Source organism: Halichoerus grypus, chromosome 11 (assembly GCF_964656455.1).
Source record: "Halichoerus grypus chromosome 11, mHalGry1.hap1.1, whole genome shotgun sequence".
Classification (NCBI taxonomy): Eukaryota; Metazoa; Chordata; class Mammalia; order Carnivora; family Phocidae; genus Halichoerus; species Halichoerus grypus.
The window spans coordinates 87,960,422-87,981,334 of NC_135722.1; the positions used below are offsets into that span (position 1 = coordinate 87,960,422).

A 20,913-nucleotide genomic window follows, 5' to 3' on the forward strand; every position below is an offset into this window, starting at 1 on the left:
CTACAAAGTCGGTATCTGCATATGGAATAAATTCTGCATTTTCTTAGTGTGCCATTCAGGGCCCTCTCTTAATTTTCATTTTTTTCTCCTTGTGCTGTAAGGCCCATTGGCTGGCCTGATAGTTCATGAATGAGACTAATGTTTTCTCTCTTTTAAACCTTTGCTCAGGATGATCGTTATCACTATCGAGTACCTTCTGAGTCCTAGGCACTGTCCTGGGTCCTTCCTCCACGGCATCACGGTTAACCATCAACACAAGCCTATGAAGAAGCACATCCTGCCGTCCTGGTTCCGAAAGGAGGAAACTGGTGCTCAGACAGCTAGATAGCTCGTCCAAGGGCAGAGCCAGGAATGAAACCTGGGCTACCCGTCCCCCAGGTGTGCCCTTCCTTGCTCCTGTGAATCTTCTCTCCTTGGGCTCTCCTCCCTGCATTTCCACAAGGAAAGTCTTCCTGCCCTGGGCACCACCAAGTTCTAATACACCTCCCAAGTGTGATGTGTTCTCCCTGGCACAGTGAGCGCTGGATGCACTCACCTTTATCATCACTTCTGGACTTTTACTGCAAGAATGTTTTGGTCATCTCTGACACCTACCCAGAGAGGTCAGATATCTTCGACAGGACAAAGGATGGTACGTTCTCACTAAGTTATCCCCAAGAGGGACTCCACCTGGGCCTCACACAAAAGAGTGTCTGCATTGGGTCATGAGCCTGACTCTGACCTGGCCTTTGAGGGCTGTACCAAGGCTCAGAGGGCTAGGTGGGCTTCCTGGCCCTGCTCCACCCCCAGCCCTCCCTCGTATCGCCCTCTTTTTTCTCAGCTCTCTAGGGACTGACTCAGGCTCCCCGGCCCAGCACCAGAGCCCCACCTGCTGCAGGCACCCTGAGTGCCAGAAGCTGCTTAGGTCAGATCTGCTCAACTCAGACCCCTGGGGAGCGTGCCTCAAGCCTCCACCAGCCCCGCACCTGGCAGCCGCTGTGCCTACCCCTGGAGCAGCGCAGGCCTGGCAGGCTTACCTGGATCCATTCATGTGGTCATACTCCCGCTTGACATTGACCCTCACCGGCTGATTAATCCACTCTTGCTGCGGTGGGAGGGGGTTGATTTTGTGGGGCTGGCCATAGTCAGGGCTCCCTGAGGCGGTCATGTCGGCCTTGGGGAGATGGGCCGCCGCTCCGTAGGCAGAGTCGAAGAGGGACTGGTCGTCGCTCACCACTGACAGAGCCTCCTGGAGGGTCAGAGAAGGAGACCGAAAGCCCAGTGTCAGTTCATCCCGTGTCACTCTTCACCTACTCTCCTTCTGAGCTGGCAGGGTGGCCCAGGGCTACCCCAGGGGGCGGTCCAGATTGCTGATCGACTCACGCTCTGGGGGGCAAGTTGACCCTTATGCAAACTCAGTGGGTTTTTTGCAGGTTACCCTGGGTGAGGAGGGATTTGGGGCAGTCGGGTGGGGATGGGGGAGCCGACGGAGCACGTTCCTTGTTGGGTCTGTAGAGAGGAGCATGGGGAACAGGGGAGGCCGTGAGGAGTGGTTACCCAGGGCGCATGTGCAGTGTTCTGATGGAGCTTGAGCGCTGGGCTCTTTGAGGCCTCAGCAGAAATGCCCCTGACTAGCCGTGCGGAGCTGTCAGGCTGGAAGGGGATATGAAAGTGAGCATTTATTTTATAGGTGAGGCCAGTGAGACCCACCCAGAGAGGTTAAGCATCCAGCTCAAGGTCACACAAGGGAAGGGTGGGGCCCAGAGCTGTGGTTGCCTCTAATTTCAGTTTCCTTATCTGTAAACAGGTATAAGAATAGCTTTTTCAGAGCTGATAGGTGGGCTAAATGAGAAAAATCTTGGTACAGGTGTCTAGCTCGAAGATATGCCCAGCAGTTTTCATATGGGTTCTCCAGGATGTGCTGGTGCATCTTACACAGCCGTGACTCAGTTGGGAGGCTGCCCGCCTCCTGGGGACCGTGCTCTGTCATGCTCTCTTGCCTGACTCCTGAAGATGAGAGCTTCCTGTCTAAATTCTGATGATTCAGCTTGCCTAGGAACAAGGGCAGAATGTCAGCTCTGCGGATGGGGGAGTCCCTATGTAAGACCCTCAGTCTGCCCACTCATACTGTCCCACCCCCTGGTACAAGTCTGGCTTGTGGAGAGATATGGATGGAAGAAAGGAAGCCTTGCACTTGTCAGAGATCTCCTCCCCGCCAAAGCACCGTAATAAGATGCTCCCACTATTTCAACCCCCATCAAATCACAGAAGCCCCAGGTCACAGACTGGGTGTGATGTTCCCTATATCACATAATCACACCAAAGTAAATTGTCTGCTTTTCAGAAAAGAAGGGAGGAATCTGTAACCCAGAATCAATTTATAATCTACATAATCTATAATTATACAATCTATCATTGTGAAGATGAGATGGAATACTATACGAAAAATGCTTAGAAGAGTCTCTGGCACCTAGTGCCACCTGATAAATGTCAGCTATGATGATTCCTGGTGCTCGAGGACAAGTTTTCTTAGGCTACTTGTTAGAGGCTGAATTGTTCCCTTAAATTCACATGTTAAAGCCCTAATTCCAATTCCTCAGAATCTGATGTATTTGGAGAAAGGGCCTCTAAAGAGGTGATTCAGTTGACGTGAGGCTCTTCGGGTGGGCCCTAATCCAATCTGACTGGTGTCCTTATAAGAAGAGGATATCTGGACACATAGAGTCCACCATGTGGAGAGGCGGCAAGCCATCTGCAGCCAAGGAGAAGAGCCCGCCAGCACCCTGACCTTGGACTTCCAGCCTCCAGAACTGTGAGAAAATAAATTTCTGTTGCTTAAGCCACCCAGTCTGTGGTACTTTGTTATGGTGGCCTGAATACACCACCTTTACTTAACCCCTCCCAATACCTGTAAAATTACAATTTGCTCCACCAGCTAACCATCGCTGTTTCTCCCAGGGCCATTCACAACCCCGGCAGGAGGACAGCCAGATTTCAAAGAAAAAGGCTTTTCTGTGGCTGCTTCTGGCTGAGATCGGGGAAGAATTACTGGAACCTACTCCAGGAAGTCTGCTCCTGCACCAGAAGGCTTTGGATCGTATAGATATGGCCAGAGATGGCAGTTTCCAAGCTGAGCTGCCTGCACAATATTGAAAGGCTCACATGCCCCAACCAAGTGGGTATCCCTTGATCCCGGCCTAAAATATGCTGGTATCCTTCTTCACTTTCCACCTAGTGCCCTTGTTCATGCTCAGAGGAAAGCTGGGCTTCCTGGAACCACTGTCTTTTGGTTATTAGACCCATTCTCCATGTCAGTTAGGGAGCAGACCTGGCTCCATATCCCAAACCAGTTTTGAGTTGCCATCCAGGCCCTCGGTGTTACAATTCCAAGTTGAAAAACGAGACATTGTAACCGTCCAGAGAGTTGAGCTTGAGTCCCTGAAATTCTGGGGGTTCTGCACTAGGAGCAGAGATGCATTACCCCCTAGGACCTCTAAGTGCGCTTTTGGTGATAAAGGGGAACACTCACCAGTTCGGCTACAAAAAGAGACGATATACATGTAAGGAATCAGGTATCATCTTCTACTATGGAGAGGGGCTTTATAGTTGGTCAATCATGCACAAATCTTGGAGTTTCCAATTAAAGAATTTCTTATCTCCCTTCCTCTAGGTTAGGAGAAAAGATGGTGGAATAATGGAAGGAAAGAGGCAGGACTAGGGATAGTGATGCTCCGGGGAAGCAGGAAAGATCCCTCCCCTCATTATCCCCAAAGAGAGTGGGCCAGAAAACAAGAGAAGGCAGGGTTTCAAGTCCAAGGGGACCAAATAGGTGGCAAAACCAAGGTTCGCAGCAACAGAAAACAGATGAGACAAAGCAGGGGTGCTGGTGGCAGACCATGGAGAGGCTTCTTAGGGAAATGAGAATGAAGAGCTTACAGGACAAAGGGTAGGGGTGGTAGAGGGCACAAAACCTGTTTGAACTCATTTTGGAATGTAGTTCACAATCAAAGGAAACGTCAGCCAAGTGGCAACATCAAGGAGGAGAGATCCCTGATTTCCTCCGGAACGTCGCTGGTTCCTCCTGCCAGCTAGTCTTCGTCCTGTGGTCCAGGCACGGATGCTTCCTTGCCTTCTCTGTCAGACTCTTTCCTCTCTGACAACATGCTTGCACACTCTGCCCTCATGCAGCCCACCGTGCACATCCCCTGGTCAGGTGGAGCTCCCTCGAAAGTTGTAAATACATCCTGCCACGACCCCGGCTCAACTGCCTCGAGAACTCTCTCCATGTTGGCCGCAGCAAATCTACTCTCATCTCCTTGTGTTCCCACAACTCAGTTTTGCCCCAGCAGCCCCGCTTAGGTGTCACGACCCCCCAGCTGCCACAATTCCTGCCTGAAGCTAACTGTCCTCACTGTTCTCCTCAGCAGGCCCTGCTCACATACGCTTTGTCAGCCCCTGTGTTGTGGGCACCCTTTCTTTGTTCTTTCCACCTGCACGCACGTCTGATGCTTCCCATTTTCTAAGGTAAATGAGATCTTCGTCACCCCATGAAACCTTCCCTGATAATTCCCTCTGACTCATTTGAGCTTTTAAAAGCCCAGTGAGAAGGGGCGCCTGGGTGGCTCAGTCGGTTAAGCATCTGCCTTTGCTCAGGTCATGATCCCAGGGTCCTGGGATCGAGCCCTGAATTGGGCGCCCTGTTCAGCGGGCAGTCTGCTTCTCCCTCTTCCTCCCTCCCCCTCGCTCATGCTCACTCTTTCTCTCAAATAAATAAAAATCTTAAAAAAAAAAAAAAAAAGCCCAGTGAGAATACTGCTCAGGTAGGTGTGTGCATGCACACACACACACACATACACACACACACTTTCTCTCTTTTCTATTTCCAGTCATTGATAGAAAAGGGCTTTATTTTTTTTTTCTTATAACAATATGGAGAAAAGAATTTGTAGTTGAGGGAGGCTGGGAAGAGAGAGAAGATGAAGGAGAACGACTCTATGTCTAGCTTGCTGGACAGAATTAAGAAACCTAATAAGAGCTGGATGCCAGAGATGAGAGCCCCTAGGTGGGAATAATAGATCTGGGCAGCCAAACAAGCTGATTGAAGACCCTGGTGAAAACTTAAAGTTGGGGAGGAGAACATTCTCACCGTCTCTGAAAGGAAATAACACCCCTCTTGCCATTCAAGGCTGAGAGCTATAGGAGCATCCCAAGACCACATCCCTGGCAAGTATGCTTCTGTCTTGAAGATGGGGAGCCTTCTCTAAATAGCTGTGGTGGCAGTGGGTGCAGTGAGGGGGGACAGGCCTAGAGGAAAAGGCAAACGGGGAACACGGCGCTGAGCATCTGTGGCTGACAGACTTGTGTGAGAGCATCATGTTACTGCTGGGGACTCATGGGGGCCACTGGGGGGGGGTAACAGATATGGGTGTAAGCACCAAGGTACTGCTTTTATCATGTGAGAAGCTATTGAGCTGGTCGATGTTTCGATCACATACTTATAGCTTTTACACATGTGCAGCTCTTACTATTTTATGTCTTATAGAGCTGTTTGCTTTTACTTAAACTCTTAAAACTTCTAAAAGTTTAAACATGAAACTTACTTGTACTGAAAACTCGTTACAGGAAGGACTTGTTGGTGTTCAAGAACTTTTCGCTGATGACTTGTTGATAAGAATTTAATTTTGGGATGAGAGACTGAATTTAGAAAGACCTTCAGCATGAAATTCACCAACCATTCTCAGAGTGACTAAGTTCCTTCAGTTTGTAACAACTTCACTTTTTCTATTGACTTTGGACATGACAGAGAAGACAAGTTGTTCTTTTGAAGACTGTTAAAATCCAGGTTGCTTTAGAACATGCTACATAAAAATTGACTTCAAAGTGAAAAAGACAGAAGGTATGGGCTCCCTAACCCCATGTGGCCCGCAGTTCTAAGGTTAATCCTTTGGCCTCATAGTCATCACTGAGAAAGCAAGCCCTGGATTGGCTTAGTAATTGGGTACTAAGAAGCATCTTTCCTTTGCTCTGCTAATTGCTGGGAGGCAAGGCCTATAAATCAGGATGCTCTGGTCCCTCAACCACTGAGTTCCTAGGCCCAGAGGGAGGCACATGGTCCCTCGATTCCAAGCACATCTGTACCCCACTTGACCTATTTGCCAGAAAGCTCAGGCAAGGTCAGCTACCGGGAGTGGCAGCTGGAGTTCTGAGCTAAGTGGTTGGCCCTATTTGCCCATAGAAATGCTGACCAAACTGTGTCAACCATCCTTCCCATGATCCCCTGCTGGTCCAGGCAGCCAGCAGAGGTATATGGCCAATGGGGCACTTGTCTCGGTATGGGGCACTCCTTACCCAATTTGGGTGAGGTGCTTTTAGCACATCACTTATAATATATCCCATGGTCTCATTATTGAAAAGAGGTCATAGCAGATAATTATCATAGCATTTAGTAAGTGCAAGACACTGTTTATATGAGTAATCCAATTTAATCCTTTTAGCAATTCTATGAGGGATGCACGATATATTATTACCTCCATTTTTTTCAGATGGGAAAATGGCTATTCAGGGAAGTGAAAGAACTCACTCAGGTCACACAGCAAGTGAGTGTGATCTGGGATTCAAATTCAAGTCTGCTGCCTGGTCACCTCCCAGGGAGACTGTGCGCGCTTTGAGGACAACTCTTGAGTTCATTGTAACTTACAGCCCAATCTTTGGAGTTGGAGAAATACTAATTCCAATCTGAGCTCCATCAATTGCTCATTAGCGCATCACCGATTGTGATTCATGTATACTCTCTGAACTTCTTGTCCTTATCCGTAGAACGCGGATAATAACAGTACCTCACCTGGTAGATTTTGAATAAAGGTAAAATGAGATAATATAAGTGAATGTCCCAAATCAAGTGTCTAAAGTTCTTAGAATATAGTAAATACTCAAATATAAAAGCAGCCCCAATGCTGAGAGATGGCATTGGGATTTTGAACAAAGGTAAGATGAGATAATATAAGTGAATGTCCCAAATCAAGTGTCTAAAGTTCTTAGAATATAGTAAATAATCAAATTTAAAAGAAGCCCCAATGCTGAGAGATGGCACTGGGATCTTTGTATTGGAGTTGTGAGATGGAGCTGGGGGGGTAGGTGGGGCAGGGAGGGGGATGCAGATAAAACCAAAGATATACCTCCTTCTCCCCTGTGTGGGTTACTTGAACGGAAGTTGCTTAAGGTTCAAAATTAGCAAGTTTGGAGATAATAGTTAGATTCTGAAATGCAAATTCCATGGGTTTCTGAGAACAGAGTCTGCTTTGCTAATGTTTCCACTCTTCTTTTTCGAACCATGGATGTTGTTCCGTTGCAGCCTGAAACCTCTCTTTCTGGCTTCTGAGTTGAGGCTTCTAGATGGCACAGATAGCATTCTGTTAAATAGCCATGCAAGGGAGAGGAAGAGCCATTTATTGCTGAGCTAATCAAAATAGAGGTGGCCAGCATTTACTCATATTGCCATTCATACATCATACGTGCAATAACCATCAGAAAAATGCCATGTGTATGTCTGTGAATTCACTAATAAAAAAAAACTTTCTTCATTTTGGAATTTGTCATATATATATATATTTCTTTCTTTCTTCTTTTTAAAAAAATACTAGCAGACGTGTCTTCCCAAATTTGTTTTCCTTAGATTAAGGCAAATGTTCTCCGTGTGCACGTCAGTTGAGTGATAGGGGCATGTGGTCAGAGCACTGCCACATGATGGCCTGGCTGATATTAATGATGAGCAAACATTTACATCTCTGAAAAAGCTTTGCTGAAACAGAGATGGAAAAGCCGCCAGAGTAGCAAAAAAAAAAAAAAAAAATGTTTAAGACGGTGCCTGGACCATCTCCCCCTTCTATCCAGGAACACACAAAAGAAATTTCTGCCATGGTCCTGTCCGCAGAAGAATACACATATAATCCACACTTATGAACCAAACAGAGTCAGGGGAGGAAAAGTCCCAGACGCCACCATGGAGGGGAGAACCCTTTTCTTTGCTCATCCTTACAGTTAGGTTGAGTTTTTACGCTCGCATAGGGAATGAACCAAGACATGGGACCCCAAGAAGCACGAATTCTATAGTGTTTCCTCCCCCTTCCTTTCCCTCTCTCCTGCCCTGAACCCTTCAAGGACAGGTCTCTGTGGCCAGTGAGCTTTCTGGAGGTGGGTGAAAGGGCTGTCAAAAGCAACCCCACCAAGTTCCCTGCTGCTTGCTGCCCTGCTCAGCGGGCCGCTTGACTCCCAGACCAGGCCTCTGGAAAGCTCATCTCTGGGTCACGGCAGGGAGCATACCAGCTTTGGCTTTTTATTACATTCTTTGCATAATGACATGAAGTCCCTTTTCTTGCCAGCCAGAGAGCATACAAAATTCAGACAAGATTCTAAGAAGCAAAATGCTTTGTCTTCTCTGCTTTCAGAAATCAGCAAGCTCCGCAGCAGTGGGAGCATCCAGCTCGGGGTGGTGGGGCAGGGGGTCCTCATCATAGTCACATCTAAAGCTGTTAGTTAGTTCAAGCATTTTGCTTCTCTCTCTTCTCTAATTGCTGGCCATGTACCCACTTCTTCCCCATTATTTTGGTCCCACAGAGGGCAGGTGGACAAAGAGAAAAGAAGACAAACTATATGACAAGTTGGATAAGGAAGAAGATGGAAAACATCAGTCAGTCACCAAATATTAAGCAGCAGCCCCTCGGCACGTGGTAAGTCCCGGAACTGCCTGGACTCATATCTGCCCGGTTGTCTTTTCCCAAAAGGGCCATGATAATATTTCCAATCTTTGCCACTGGCCATCAGCATACAGGCTCTCTTTCCCTTCCTCTTGAACCCAGATGGGACTTTATGACTGCCTCAACAAACGGAAGGTGGCAGAAGTGACCTTGCAGGACTTCCAAGGCGAGGTGATAAAGGGCATTATGACTTCCATCTGCTTCTTGGTCTCTCTTGGGCCTCCAGTCCTTGGAAACCAGCTGCCATGCCACAAGGAAGCCCAAACCGGCCCAAGCAGAGAAACTACGTGCATGGAGAGGCCCACATGGAGAGGGACCCGGGGCCACCAGCAACCAGCCACCAGCCAGCATAGACCTCCAGACTTGGGGGTGATGAGCCTGCAGATGTAGGTTATGCCCACGAGCATCATAGTTGTTGTATGCCGCTAAGTTTTGGTATAATTTCTTACGTAGCCATAGTAACTGGAACATTTCCTATCACTTTAATCAGCAACAAGAGAACCCAGATTCAGAGGATGCAGAGCATGATCGTCTGCATATTCTTTTCACTATGGTTACTGACATTGGCTATAGGAATCAGCGCCAGGACTCACTAGATGGGGAAACTGAGGCACAAAGCACAAGCTCTCTGGGTTCACACAGTGAGGGAGAGTCAGTCTCAGCCTTCAAGCCTAACTCCTCTGATAACCACCTAGTGGAAGTAACCCTACACAACAAGAAAACACAAAGGAGAAGCGAACCAGGGCTACATTTTTTTTTTTTTTTAATTAGAAAGAATAAATAGAACAAGTACTATCTGATACTCTGAAGCTCACAAGGGACTTTTACAATCGTTACCTCATTTAGCCTTTTAAGAGGTTTGTTAGGATCCTTATGTTATTAAAAAGGAAACTGAGGCTTAAAGAGGTTCATATTGCCTTAGGTCCCTCAACTAGCGAATGGCCCAACTAGTAGCCTATGTGCAAAACATACACTCTTCCCCCAAACTCCTTCCAGCCCGCTGACTATAATCCTAGGTTGGGCCACAGAGCCAAACCTGCCACGGAAACTCAGAGTGCTTCGCTGATTTCTAAGGTATTTTATGGAACTCTGTCCCCTCCCTCCCCCTCTCTCCATCCCCTTCCCCCCAACCCCACTTAAATCTTCACTTACTGGGGAGGGGGCTTCTGCAGCGGGCAACCCAGGGAAAGGCAGCCAGCCAAGTTCCTAGACAATGGAATTAGAATCCTTTGCAGATGAAAGTACTTTATTTAATGGAGTTTAATAAATTAAGGGAATGAGCCTAAATGAGTTCAGAGAAGAGGGTCTCTGTGTTCTATAAAGGCATGCCTTGTAACAGAATCCAGAGCTGTGGCCTGTGTTAATCACGGTCCCCATTAGATACTTCTCCAGCTCTCCCGTGGTATCTACCTTTGCCTGTTGACTTTGAGTTTTCACAGTCACTATTTTGACCATAACCACATTTAAAGGGCATCTCTAAACATCAAAGTTAAATTCTCCTCCCACAGAGAATGATTTTACTGCTGAAAAGAAAAAAGTGCTGAATATGGAAACTGACAGGAAGGGGATAGAAGGTTAGTCTGAACCCCAAGACGGGAACATATTATAGTATGCTTTACTTTCTGTTTCTTTACAATGGGTCTGACCGCTCTTCAACCTGCTTTTTCTCAATGACAGTGGGGGTAGCCAAAGGGTCAGCAAAGATCCGTTGTGTAGTGTTTGTTACCTTTGACCATCCAGGGGGTCGAGCTCCTCTCCCATAATAGGGGGTGACCTGGGGCCTGAGGTGGAGCCCACAGTGTTGGAGGGATAGGACCGAATGGGGTTGGGAAGCTGAGGTTCACTAAGGTTAGGAAGCTTGGATGCTCTCCTCCGTGAAATGGAGCCCATGTTCTCCTGTGTGTTCAGATGGGCCAAAGGGGGGAAATTAAGCCCTTGCTGGTACAATAGGGCAATGAACGAATGAGCTGTCAACCAGCAAAGCAGAACCCCAGACGCCATGAGGAAAAGCAGACAGGGAAGACAGAAGTCCTGGAAGGCCATCCAGATACACCAGCGGAAGTCATTCCTTACGTATGTATTTCACTGCTCATCACTTGCATCAGGACTGCATTCTGCCTGCTTTCACAGAGCTGGCTATTCCAGTCATCAAACATACTGGAATACTTCCACACCAGTGACTCCTTTCCCCTCTCTGCCCGGGGACACCTAACGGGTCAATGATTGGCACAGCAGGTCCTCCAGGACCCCGCTCTAAAACAAGGGTTTGGCACCCTGGTACCCGCGGCATAGGGATGGTGACATATCTGCATGTTTTCCCGGACCTGGAGGGGGGTTTTCTGATGACAGAGGTGGTGGCAAGTGAGGACCAGTGAAGATCCAGCCTGGGCTGGGAGCAGTCTCTCTCCCCGCAAGAGGATCCTTGAGCATGCTTGCCTCAGAAGGGGTCAAAAGGCAAAGGGCAGAAGAAACAAACCACTTCGTCTCTCTCCTCACTCTGTAGGGTGCTGTTTTAAAAATGTGTGGCAGTAAAAGGCACCGGTTACAGGCTGGGTCAATGCAGAGCTTTACCGGCTGTGTGAATTTGGGCAAACTAGCTACGCTCTTGGTTCCTGGAAAATTTTAACTGTCTTGCAACAAATGTGGAATGCTCTCTGACGATGATGAACGGCCACGCTGCCCCGACCACAGAGAGCTGAAAGCTTGGAAGAAGTGTCCTCCGAGGGGACTGGCTGCAGTGTTTCCCCACAGAGTCCGCATGTCACCCCACACAGGGCTGATCGAATAGCCTGGGAGCTGGGAAAACGTTCTCGACCGGTCCTGTTGCTTGAGAGTGGGAGCGCTACGAATTGTCCTTTGGAGCCTTGTCTTTATGGGTCTGACTTGGTAGGGGGACCAGGAGGATCTCAATCTGGTCTGTGGTGACGAGAGGGGACTCTGAGTGACAAAGGGAAGGGGGCAGTGAGGCAGTTCAGCTCGGAAAGGATGGGCTCCCCCCAGGGGCAGACAGTTGTCCAGCAGGGGTGAAATGGCACTTTCTGCAAAGTTTGTCAGTGCTGGGGAGAGGAGGAAGTGTTGGTGGCGGTTGCCCTTGGGTGTTTCTTTGACTCCTGGGGTCATGGGAACTTTCCCATCCTTTTTCTCAAAAACCAGTTCGGCTGCTGGCGGCACCCCATCCATCTTATTCTTTCTTTTCACTCCCAGTTGCTTGCTCAGTTCCCAACACCCAGTAGGGGCGCAGTGACCTCTTCTAATGGATCAAAGCCCCACAGCTGATAAGAAACACGGAGTCCCCCCGCCCCCGCCCCGCCCAGCACCTTTTACCACCAGTTGGATTTCTCGTTCTGTCTCTTGGCTGTGGGCTATTTCGATTAAGCCTTGCACCCCAGGCTTGTCCAGTTTCTTTTTAAACAGCCACACCCAGTGTCCAGTTTAAACACAAAGCCACTGACCGCTCCTTCTCAACAGCCACTTGAGGTCCTATTCCTAGAAGCTGTGATCTTATCTGACAATTTCCTCGTGTGACAGTTTCCGTGGCAACTGGGGCCCTCATAATCACAGGAAGCCCACGAGGAAGCATGCACACGGCAGGGGGCCCTTTGCTCTATTCCCTGCAGCTGTACCCCGGGAGCACCCCGGCAGGGGGATGAAAGCAAAACCAGCCTCAAGAAGCAGGGTGTCCGGTCTCATGTGCCCAAGTTGGGAAATGTCTGCAAGCCACGGCTGGTACCGGCCAGGGCCAATGCCACTTCACCGTGATGGGCAGCAAGGCGTAGCAAGAGAGACTCCATTTCCTTTCATCTCCTCACAGGGCCCTGAGCAAAGATGGTCTCCTGAATCCATTTCACAGTTCTCAATGGCTGTCTCCTTTCCATGACTCACGCCCGAAGAGCCACGTCTGGTGACCCTATGCCCATCTAGACCTGAGTGTGCAGCATTTCCAACTTTCACATCTGGATGACCTATCCTAGCCAAGGTGCTTCGTTGTGTTGTGGTCCCATGGCATCTGGTTACCATATTGTTGCAGCGATGTGCGGCCAGGTCCCTGAGGATGGAGGTCATGGAAGGAGGTGGTGCCTAAGGAGGTCTGTCTCTGGGCCGGCTGAGCAGCCCTGACCCCATCTCTGCCCAGCTCCTGTGCTTTACATTATCCTACTGTTCCATTCCTCGGGTGCCTTCTGCTCACGTTTCCCTTCTGTCTTCTTCACTCTTCCTGCGTCCGGCTCCCATTCCTTCTCTTTCTCTTGCTCCTTCTCTTGCATTTCAATGTTCTGTTTTAAATTGATTCTCCTCTTGTTATATAAGACCCTGCACTCCAAACCTTTAGACTCCTATTTGATATACATTTCTTGACTGCTCTCTGGGTGTCTGCAAATACCTATGTGAAAACCAGCTTCCTTTTCCCTTTGCTCAAACCAGCTGTCCCTGCACAGCCCTGCCTTCCACATCCCCTCTGTCTCATCAGATCTCATTTACTCACCAAACTTTTATGGAGGACCTAACTAGGGGTCAGGCATTCGGCTAGGCAACAGGGGTCACAAAGATAAATGAGACTCTAAAATCACACACTTGCCCTTAAGGAGTTCAAGTCTGGGCAGAAGACTGATGCAAACATCGATACTTGTGTGGGGGTGGGAAGACAGGCAGTGAGTGAGGGGCTCAGGGGCAGCCTCCTGGAGGAGGTGGAGCCCGAGATGGGTGAAGGGGACCTTCCGGAACACCTCAAGTGCCACCACCTTCAGGAAGTTTCCCTGGTCCCTCCAGCCCACCACAGTCACCTGTTCCACTGCTGAAATCGGTAGTACTTTCTATCTCCACCACCCAGTCAGCATTTTATTCTAGACTGCTTTGTCACATTGCTTTTCTTTTTCTTTCACTCCTGCCATATATGGTAGGTTTTCGTAGGTTCACCTTCTGTCTCTCCCACCAGATTGTAAATCCCTCGAGGATGGATTTTCTTTGCCATTTTCCCTAGACGTCATTAACACTGACTGAGTGCCTTGATTCCCTCATCCCGAAAACGGGCACAGTGACCGAACCCACTTGAGACTGAGTGTGTTCACAGATGGCAAGGGCTCTCCACTGCGCCCCTGCTGGCTTCTTGGAGATGTTGCTTACGGAGCCAGAATGACAGGATCTGAGTTCCACATCTACCACTCGTAAGTTCTGTGACCTTAAACAAGTTCTTTAATCTCTCCGTGCCATCGTTTCTTTTTTGGTAAAACAGCAACGATAATAATTGTATTCTAACTCATGCCTGTCACATAGTAAGCACTCTCTGAACTTAATCATCTTCCTAGGAGTCACAGATTCTAACATAAGAAAAGCACTTCATTTCTCTGGGCCTGTTTCTTGACTTGCAAAATCAAAGGACCGAACTAGACAATCTGCCAGATCCTCTCCAGGGCTTCAATCCTAAAATCTATTAGTGGGTTGATCCTACAGCCCCATTTGCCTGCGACAGTCCCAGTTTAGGCCTACTGTTCCAGAAAATGTTAAATAACACCTCCCTTCACTCTCAGAATTATTCCCGTTTGAATGACACATTATATGGATGAGCAAGCTGGGCTATCTCAGTGTATCTTAGCTTCATGGGACCGTGGGTTGTCTTCCTTGCTCTCCCTTCCAGGGAGGAGGTAAGGGGAACCAAGGACAGCCTGGTCTATACAAAAAGCCAAGCATCCGCTCCTCTTGGAGCTCAGGCTCCATCTCCAGTACACAGCTGGTCTTTCGGTTGGCAGCCACCCTCAAAGCGGTCGCCCACTGGGTTGGCCTTCATCCTTGTTTGACTTGAGTGCCAAACCTAGGCAGTCTGGCACTGGGCCTCCTGTCTCTCGGCATCCATCTATAGGAAAAGCAGATATTTTGTGAACAAGTCCTGCCATGGCCTTCCAATGAAAACATCTCAGTGGGATTACATGGAGATATTTTCTTTGTCAATCTCAGTACAGCTATTAGAACAGAAAACCCAGCTGAAGCCCACTGACAGTTCCTGGGGACTTGGGACTGATTTAGTTACTCTATAAAGGGTACTTAGTGTTCTACTCTTGGAAGCTTCTGAAGGTATTGGCCTTGACCAGTAGGAGCCTGTCTGTCTCTCTCAGGGACATGTGTCATGGTGGCGGTATGGCTTAATCCTTGACGGCTCCAAAACTTAGGGGAAATGGGAAACTAGCCCACCAGGTGGGGATGCCCTGAGGAGATGTCCAAAAACTTCATCAGCAACTTTTTCCTTCTCGTTCCCTTTACTCCAGGCTCCATCGTCAAAGGCTGTCAAGTTCTTATGCAGTCACATCCGCTTAGGTTTCTGCATGGTTGAGATCTCCCACGTTCACTATGGCCTTGGTGATTTCCACGAGAAGGCCAACATCAGTGATGTCAACCTTCCCAACCCTGCACTTCTTGGGAAGCTGTGGAAGCATGATGTCCCTGGGGGAACCTTGTGGTCACCTTTCTCCTAATCCCGACCCAAAGAAGGTTTCAGGTCTGACAGCCTGAATGACTTTTTGAAAGTGTTAAGGAATTCTGGAAAAGAATAAGAACATGTTCTTTAGCCTCAGTCTGACCACAGAATCAGAATTAAGAAACAAAATGTTTCTCTAAACATATTCTTCTTTTATGTGGAAAGAAATTGAACTCATAAATTGGTCTTCTAGACCAGCGCTGTCCAACAGAAATTTCTGTGATAGGGAATATTCTAAAATCTGCCCTGTGCAGTAGAGAAAGCACTAGCCATGTGTGACTACTGAGCATTTGAAATGTGGCTGAGGAACGGAATTTTAAAATTTTACTGAATTGTATTTAATTTCAATTTAAATAGCCACGTGTTCCTAGTTGTTGAATACAGTGACCATCATAGGCTCTAGACACTTAACGCTTGGTGGCCAGACTATGGGCTACTCAAAACATGCTTAAGTCACTTTGGCTATTCCCTTAACATGTCCTGTCTCATTATGGGATCATGAATGTATTCGCCACCAAAAAAAAACCCCATTCTTTCATTCATGGATGCATTCATTCATTTAACCAATATTTACTGGACAGGTGCTAGGTACCAAGCACTGTCATAAAACTCAGGAATATGTCAATGGAAAAATGGCATTCACAGTATTAACAGCCTTATTGTTACTATAGAATTAGGAGATTTGTAGAAACCTCCCTCCACCCCTGGTCTGACTCTATCTCTGGGGTGAACTAAATATTTAACAAGTATGCAAATGACTTTGTGAATAAGAGGTCACCCTGGGCAGGTAAGTAGCAGCTCCCAATCTGCTGTGTAATCAGCCTGTGCTCTTGGAGTGGAAGGTGTGCTAAGAGAGGGAGGAGGGGGGGAGATCCTGAATTCATGACAGCAGGAATTCTGGTCTGTAGTGAGGATTACAGTAAATAAGAACAAGGCTCACCAAAGAACTCTGGGAAGTGTAAGTTGTGTGCGTTGTTAATTTGCCGTAGTGCGTGAAAGGGTGTGGGCTAATGGCTTCCGCAGCCCCCTTCCCCCGGGCAGCATCTCAGAGAGCAAGGAAGCAGCTGAGCCATTGCCTCATGAGAAGGTGACAGGACATGAAGCACAGAAAGATGGCACAACCAACTGTCGAGGCAGGGGGATTTCAGAGGAGAGGAGAGCAGTGAACTGAGCAGGAATGTGGCCGAGGGGCAGGGCGTTAACACTTCATTGATGATGAACACATGTACTGCAGGGACTTTCCTGGTTGTAAATAGCCAGCTAGGACCTCAGGTAAACATTTGGTTTCATCCTCTGAAGAGCATACAGCAGGGAGAAGGGGGCGTAGACTCCCAGCCACCACCTTCACAGGCTGGTCCCAAGGGACTTGGAAGGACACTGCCCTCCATTCAGTAAAATGCTGTGGTTCTCCCTGCATGGTCCTAAAACAGTACGTAGGTCTCCAGTGATCTGGAAGAGCAGCGTTCAGATCGTTCTGTAAGGTGCGCCCCCCCCTCCGCCCCGGCATCCTACTGGCCTGGAGGGCAAACTCTGCTTCTCCGGCCCCAGAGCCCAAGTCTGAGTGGAAGGGCCATTGATTGTATATTCAACTGGAGCTCGCAGACTGGGGCTCTTGGCCCTGTAACACAGGCCTGGTGCTTCTCAGAGCTTCAGCCCTTAGGAGAGCAGCGGTTGACTAGTTGACTAGTAGAGCCTGGGGGCTCTGGCAAGCCAAACACCTCGGCCCAGTAGCCCTTCCCTCTTTCCCTCTAGGTTAACAACAACATTTGCATGAAAACAGGATCTTTTCGGCTGCACATTCTCTCCCTCCTCTCCACCTCCCTTTCTTTCTGGTCACCCTATCCCCATCCCTCCCAGGTCTTGGTTCAGACACCATCTAAGCAAGGACCCACCACCCTAATTCCAAGAAGGGGCCCCGCATGCCCATTAGGATGCTTCACATGACCTCACCCCTCTGAAGGGAGGACTGTATAATATTAACTCTCTCCAAGTCCCAACTGTCAACATTCGAAGGTCTGGTCTAATTGAGAAAGACTTGCTCTAAAACATTCACTCTTCTAACCCAAAGCGATCACCACACTGTGGTTTGAGAGAGGTTTCTCCTTCTCTCTCCCAGGAGATCAGTCCTCCTAATTATTTTAATATAGGCTTATATGAAAAAAAAAAAATTGCAACCTCTAGGCACACAGAAAATTAACTGGGGCAAGTAGGGGAAGAGGAGGGGGTCAAAGTGCAGCAGGGCCGTGTCAGGCCAGGCCAGGAGAGACCAGATGGACCATTATTTACCAGGTCTTTGTCTTTGGCAACCCAACGTTGTTCTAAGATTGCTCTGACCTGATTCCAGCACTCCCAATGGGCCACTACTTCTATAAGCACCAAAGGTAAGCTCTAAAAGGAAAAGTGAATAGATAAGAAACTGTTCTCTTTAAATACCGTTGTTTGTTGTGATAACAGATTTACTCTTTCAGTAAATTGTTCAGACCCTATGTGGGTCCCTCAAGAGCTTTATGGACAGCTCCCTTGGGTTTAGAGAGAGTCTGACTGTTCTCCCATCGTGTGCATGTGCATACTCATTCCTAAATACGTGTGTCAATATACAGCTTCTCTTCCAAACCCCGTTTCGGGTCCGAGGGTTACTTGGGAGATTACTCTCCACGCTCATGGACGTTGATAGCAAGGAGGCATCTACTTCCTTCTAATATCAGGGCAAGTGAATCGGCCCACGTGTCCTTCACATGCAGGGACAAGAGGCCCAGCTGGAGGGTCTGGCCAGACCTGATGCAGCTCTGCAGCAAGAGGAAAATCCTGTCAAAATGGCTTAACGATCTTCTAATATTTCCATGCAATTAAGGCCACATCTGTCTCCCAGGCCCCCACACTCCTTTGCTAGTGCACAGACATGAACCAAACAGTCTGTCTTGTCGATCTGGAAGGTAACAAAGAGCTCCATTCATAACTGTAGGCACTTGCACCGGTTTTTTTTTTCAAAGTAAAATAGAGTTTTCACTTTGAGAATAACCTGTGTGGCAAGCAAGTGAAGGATTTTTCCCCCCTAATAAATCAAATTCAACAGCCTAATAAAATGCTGGCTCCCCCACTGCCCCCACCACCGCCTCCCCCTCCCACTGTCCCACTCCCTGCCAACAATTGCTCAGAATACAGACTAGTGGGTGCACCCAAAGATGGTAGGGGAAGGTGAGCTGGGAGCATGAAGGGAATTCAAACACCTTTTGAAGGTGGGATGGGTTCGTTTGGCAGATGAAGAACTGAGATGGGTGAGGGGAGGGCTGGGTAAGTAGGTAGGTAGCCTGCCTTCCCCTCCCCCACTTTACCTCCTTTCTCAGCCTTTCTGGGCTGGTTTCAAAACATTCCTTTTCTTCGCCTGCTCCCTTTACCCCACTACCCATCCCCAGGCATTGGGTAAACCTTCTGCTTCCTTCTTTTGCATGGGGAGGAACAAGAGAACCATGTTCCTAGGGATGGAGCAAGGCCTCTTGGACCACACCTGCTGCTGAGCCCTGCAGGAGCTTGCCTCTCCTCAGAACGAGGCTGAGAGATCTCCCTGGTCTTTGAAGCCTCCAGAGAGTGAGTTTGCAGGAGATAAGTGCTGATAAACATCGAGTTTTGTGCTTATCTGCAGCAAACACAATCTTTTGAGGTTCTCTCTGAGCTCAAAGGCCATAGAGACTCTAATCAGAAAACAGAAGGGAAAATGCAAAACCAAGCAGTATTTACTGCTGCTTTTTCTTCTTCTTTTTTGTTTTGTTTTGTTTCAACCTACACACTGGAAAGCCCAACGTAGATACTATAATACAGGGGACTCCAGAGTAGAAACACAGCCCTGGGTCTTTGCTTTGTTCAATTTTTGTTGTTGTCATTCAGCCGTCAACAGAGGAGATATTTTCAGTCCTGGACATGAGAAGATGAGCCAGTGTTGACAACGACAATCTGCCCATAGCATTTACTTTCCTAAAATGCTTTCACAGGTGTTGTGTTATTTGGGCCTCATGACAGCACCCTAAGGTAGGCCCAATGGTTGACAAGTAAAGAAACTGAGCCTGAGCTAGGTTATGTGATTTGTCCAATGTCACACAGCTTGAAGTGGGGGTTCCAGCAGCACAAGCCAGATTTTTCTGTTCATCTTAGCTCACGCAGAGGCTCAGCAGGTAGAAGAATACCCAGAAATCGAAATGGCTTTGAATCTGGGCATCCCCCCCGAGAAGCATTTGGAAAGCTTGGGGGGCAGGGGATCAACCGGGTTAGCCAGGGTCTCTGAGCTTTGAAGCACTTGAGTGATGCAAAAAAGGCAGAGACTTGGCTGTCTTATATTTCAATGCGTTGTTGATACCTCACTTCTTAGGATGGCATATTAGCAAGAAGCACAGGTAAAAAAAGTAGCTTAGAGTAGAAAGAACAGCGGAACAGGAACAAGGAATCCAGAGCTCGGGTCTCTGCTCCACCACTGACCTGCCGTGAGCCCTTAAGGAAGGATTACTTCTCTGAGTTTCCATTTCCCCTTCCATAAAATGAAGGAGTGGGATCGATGGTACATAAGGCAGAAGGGTGAGGGAAGATGAGGGAAGCATGGAGAGTGTTTGCTCACCCATGAGTACACTCCTTAAAAATTACATGACCACAATGACAGTTTTAGGGTAAACTGTGGATGCTCCTTGGGAAGACTAAGAGGGAAAGCTCAAGGGTAGAACCTGGCTACAGGTATCTCTCCCAGCTCCAGAATTCGACGGTGCTGATGGGGGAGTCTTCAGCTCAGGGATCTACTGATGGTTATTTATATGCCTAAAGACAGCAAGGTATCTCCACAGAAGGTTCTATTGAGCCATTCTGCTCCTTACTGCCAAGCCCTCCATACTATGTATATAATATTGACCATCTGCAGTTGGGTAGAAAGTATTCCCTCCACAAAAGCCTCACCAGTAACATTACAGCAAAAGTAACTGCAACTCGGCCTGAAAGATCATTTCCTGAGAGAAAAGGTGATACATCATTCACATGATCTCTCCTAGGAACCCAATAAACTGTCCATGGCCACATGTAGGATGAGGAGTAAGACTTGGGGCGGGGGGTGTGGTGAAGCAAGGCGGCTCTTACTTTATCTCTATTTGAATTTGTTAAAAGAAAGTATTCACGTGTTATCTATTTCATTAAAAATCCATTTTAAAGGATGGGTTAAAAAAAAGAACATTGTGTTCATGGTGAGGTCATGGTTGAGAGACAGGGGGCTGGATGGAATTCCCCACCCAGGGCTCATTCAAGCTGTAGAACTCACTGACGTTGAAGAGGCACCATGTTGCAGACGGCCAGTGCTCAGGTGTGTGTGGTGGAGGCCATCCGGAGAGACGTGAAACATGCCCCTTTGGTGTCTGTCCTATGAGTCTCATTTGGGAATACCTTACTTCATGCTGTGTGTTCTGTTTTTTTCAGCTCCCAGGTAGCATGGTCCTGAAGATAACACTCTGAGGTAGGTCAGAGAGTACAGCGTCATTTTACAGATTAGGGGCTAGAATTGTGCTAGCCCCCAGGTCTCACTCTTTCTTTCTGTTCTATATCAAGAGGCCTTTCTCCTGCTCCTGGGGTGGGGCGGGGGCGGGGGGCAGGGCACACCATCATCACTACATAGCCAGCTAGATTTAACAAATTCAGTTTGGAAAGGGTCTTCAGAAGTTCTTGTCCGTTTAAGAGTCAAATTTGTTGGAGAAA

The 20,913-nt window shown here is 48.1% G+C and overlaps 1 protein-coding gene across 4 annotated transcripts in view; it reads right to left on the reverse strand.

Annotated features, from left to right (window-relative positions):
- The window catches only part of FLI1 (Fli-1 proto-oncogene, ETS transcription factor), a 122,536-nt gene that overhangs the window by 51,203 nt on the left and 50,420 nt on the right, over positions 1 to 20,913 (reverse strand). For 3 of the 4 annotated variants that reach the window (XM_078058776.1, XM_036086108.2, XM_078058775.1), the window contains one exon: positions 1,017 to 1,228. The exons of the other annotated variant lie outside the window; for it this stretch is intronic. In XM_078058776.1, the coding sequence (XP_077914902.1) occupies positions 1,017 to 1,228 (212 nt within the window). Of the gene's footprint in view, positions 1 to 1,016; positions 1,229 to 20,913 lie in introns of those variants that run through there. 4 annotated transcript variants of the gene reach the window in all.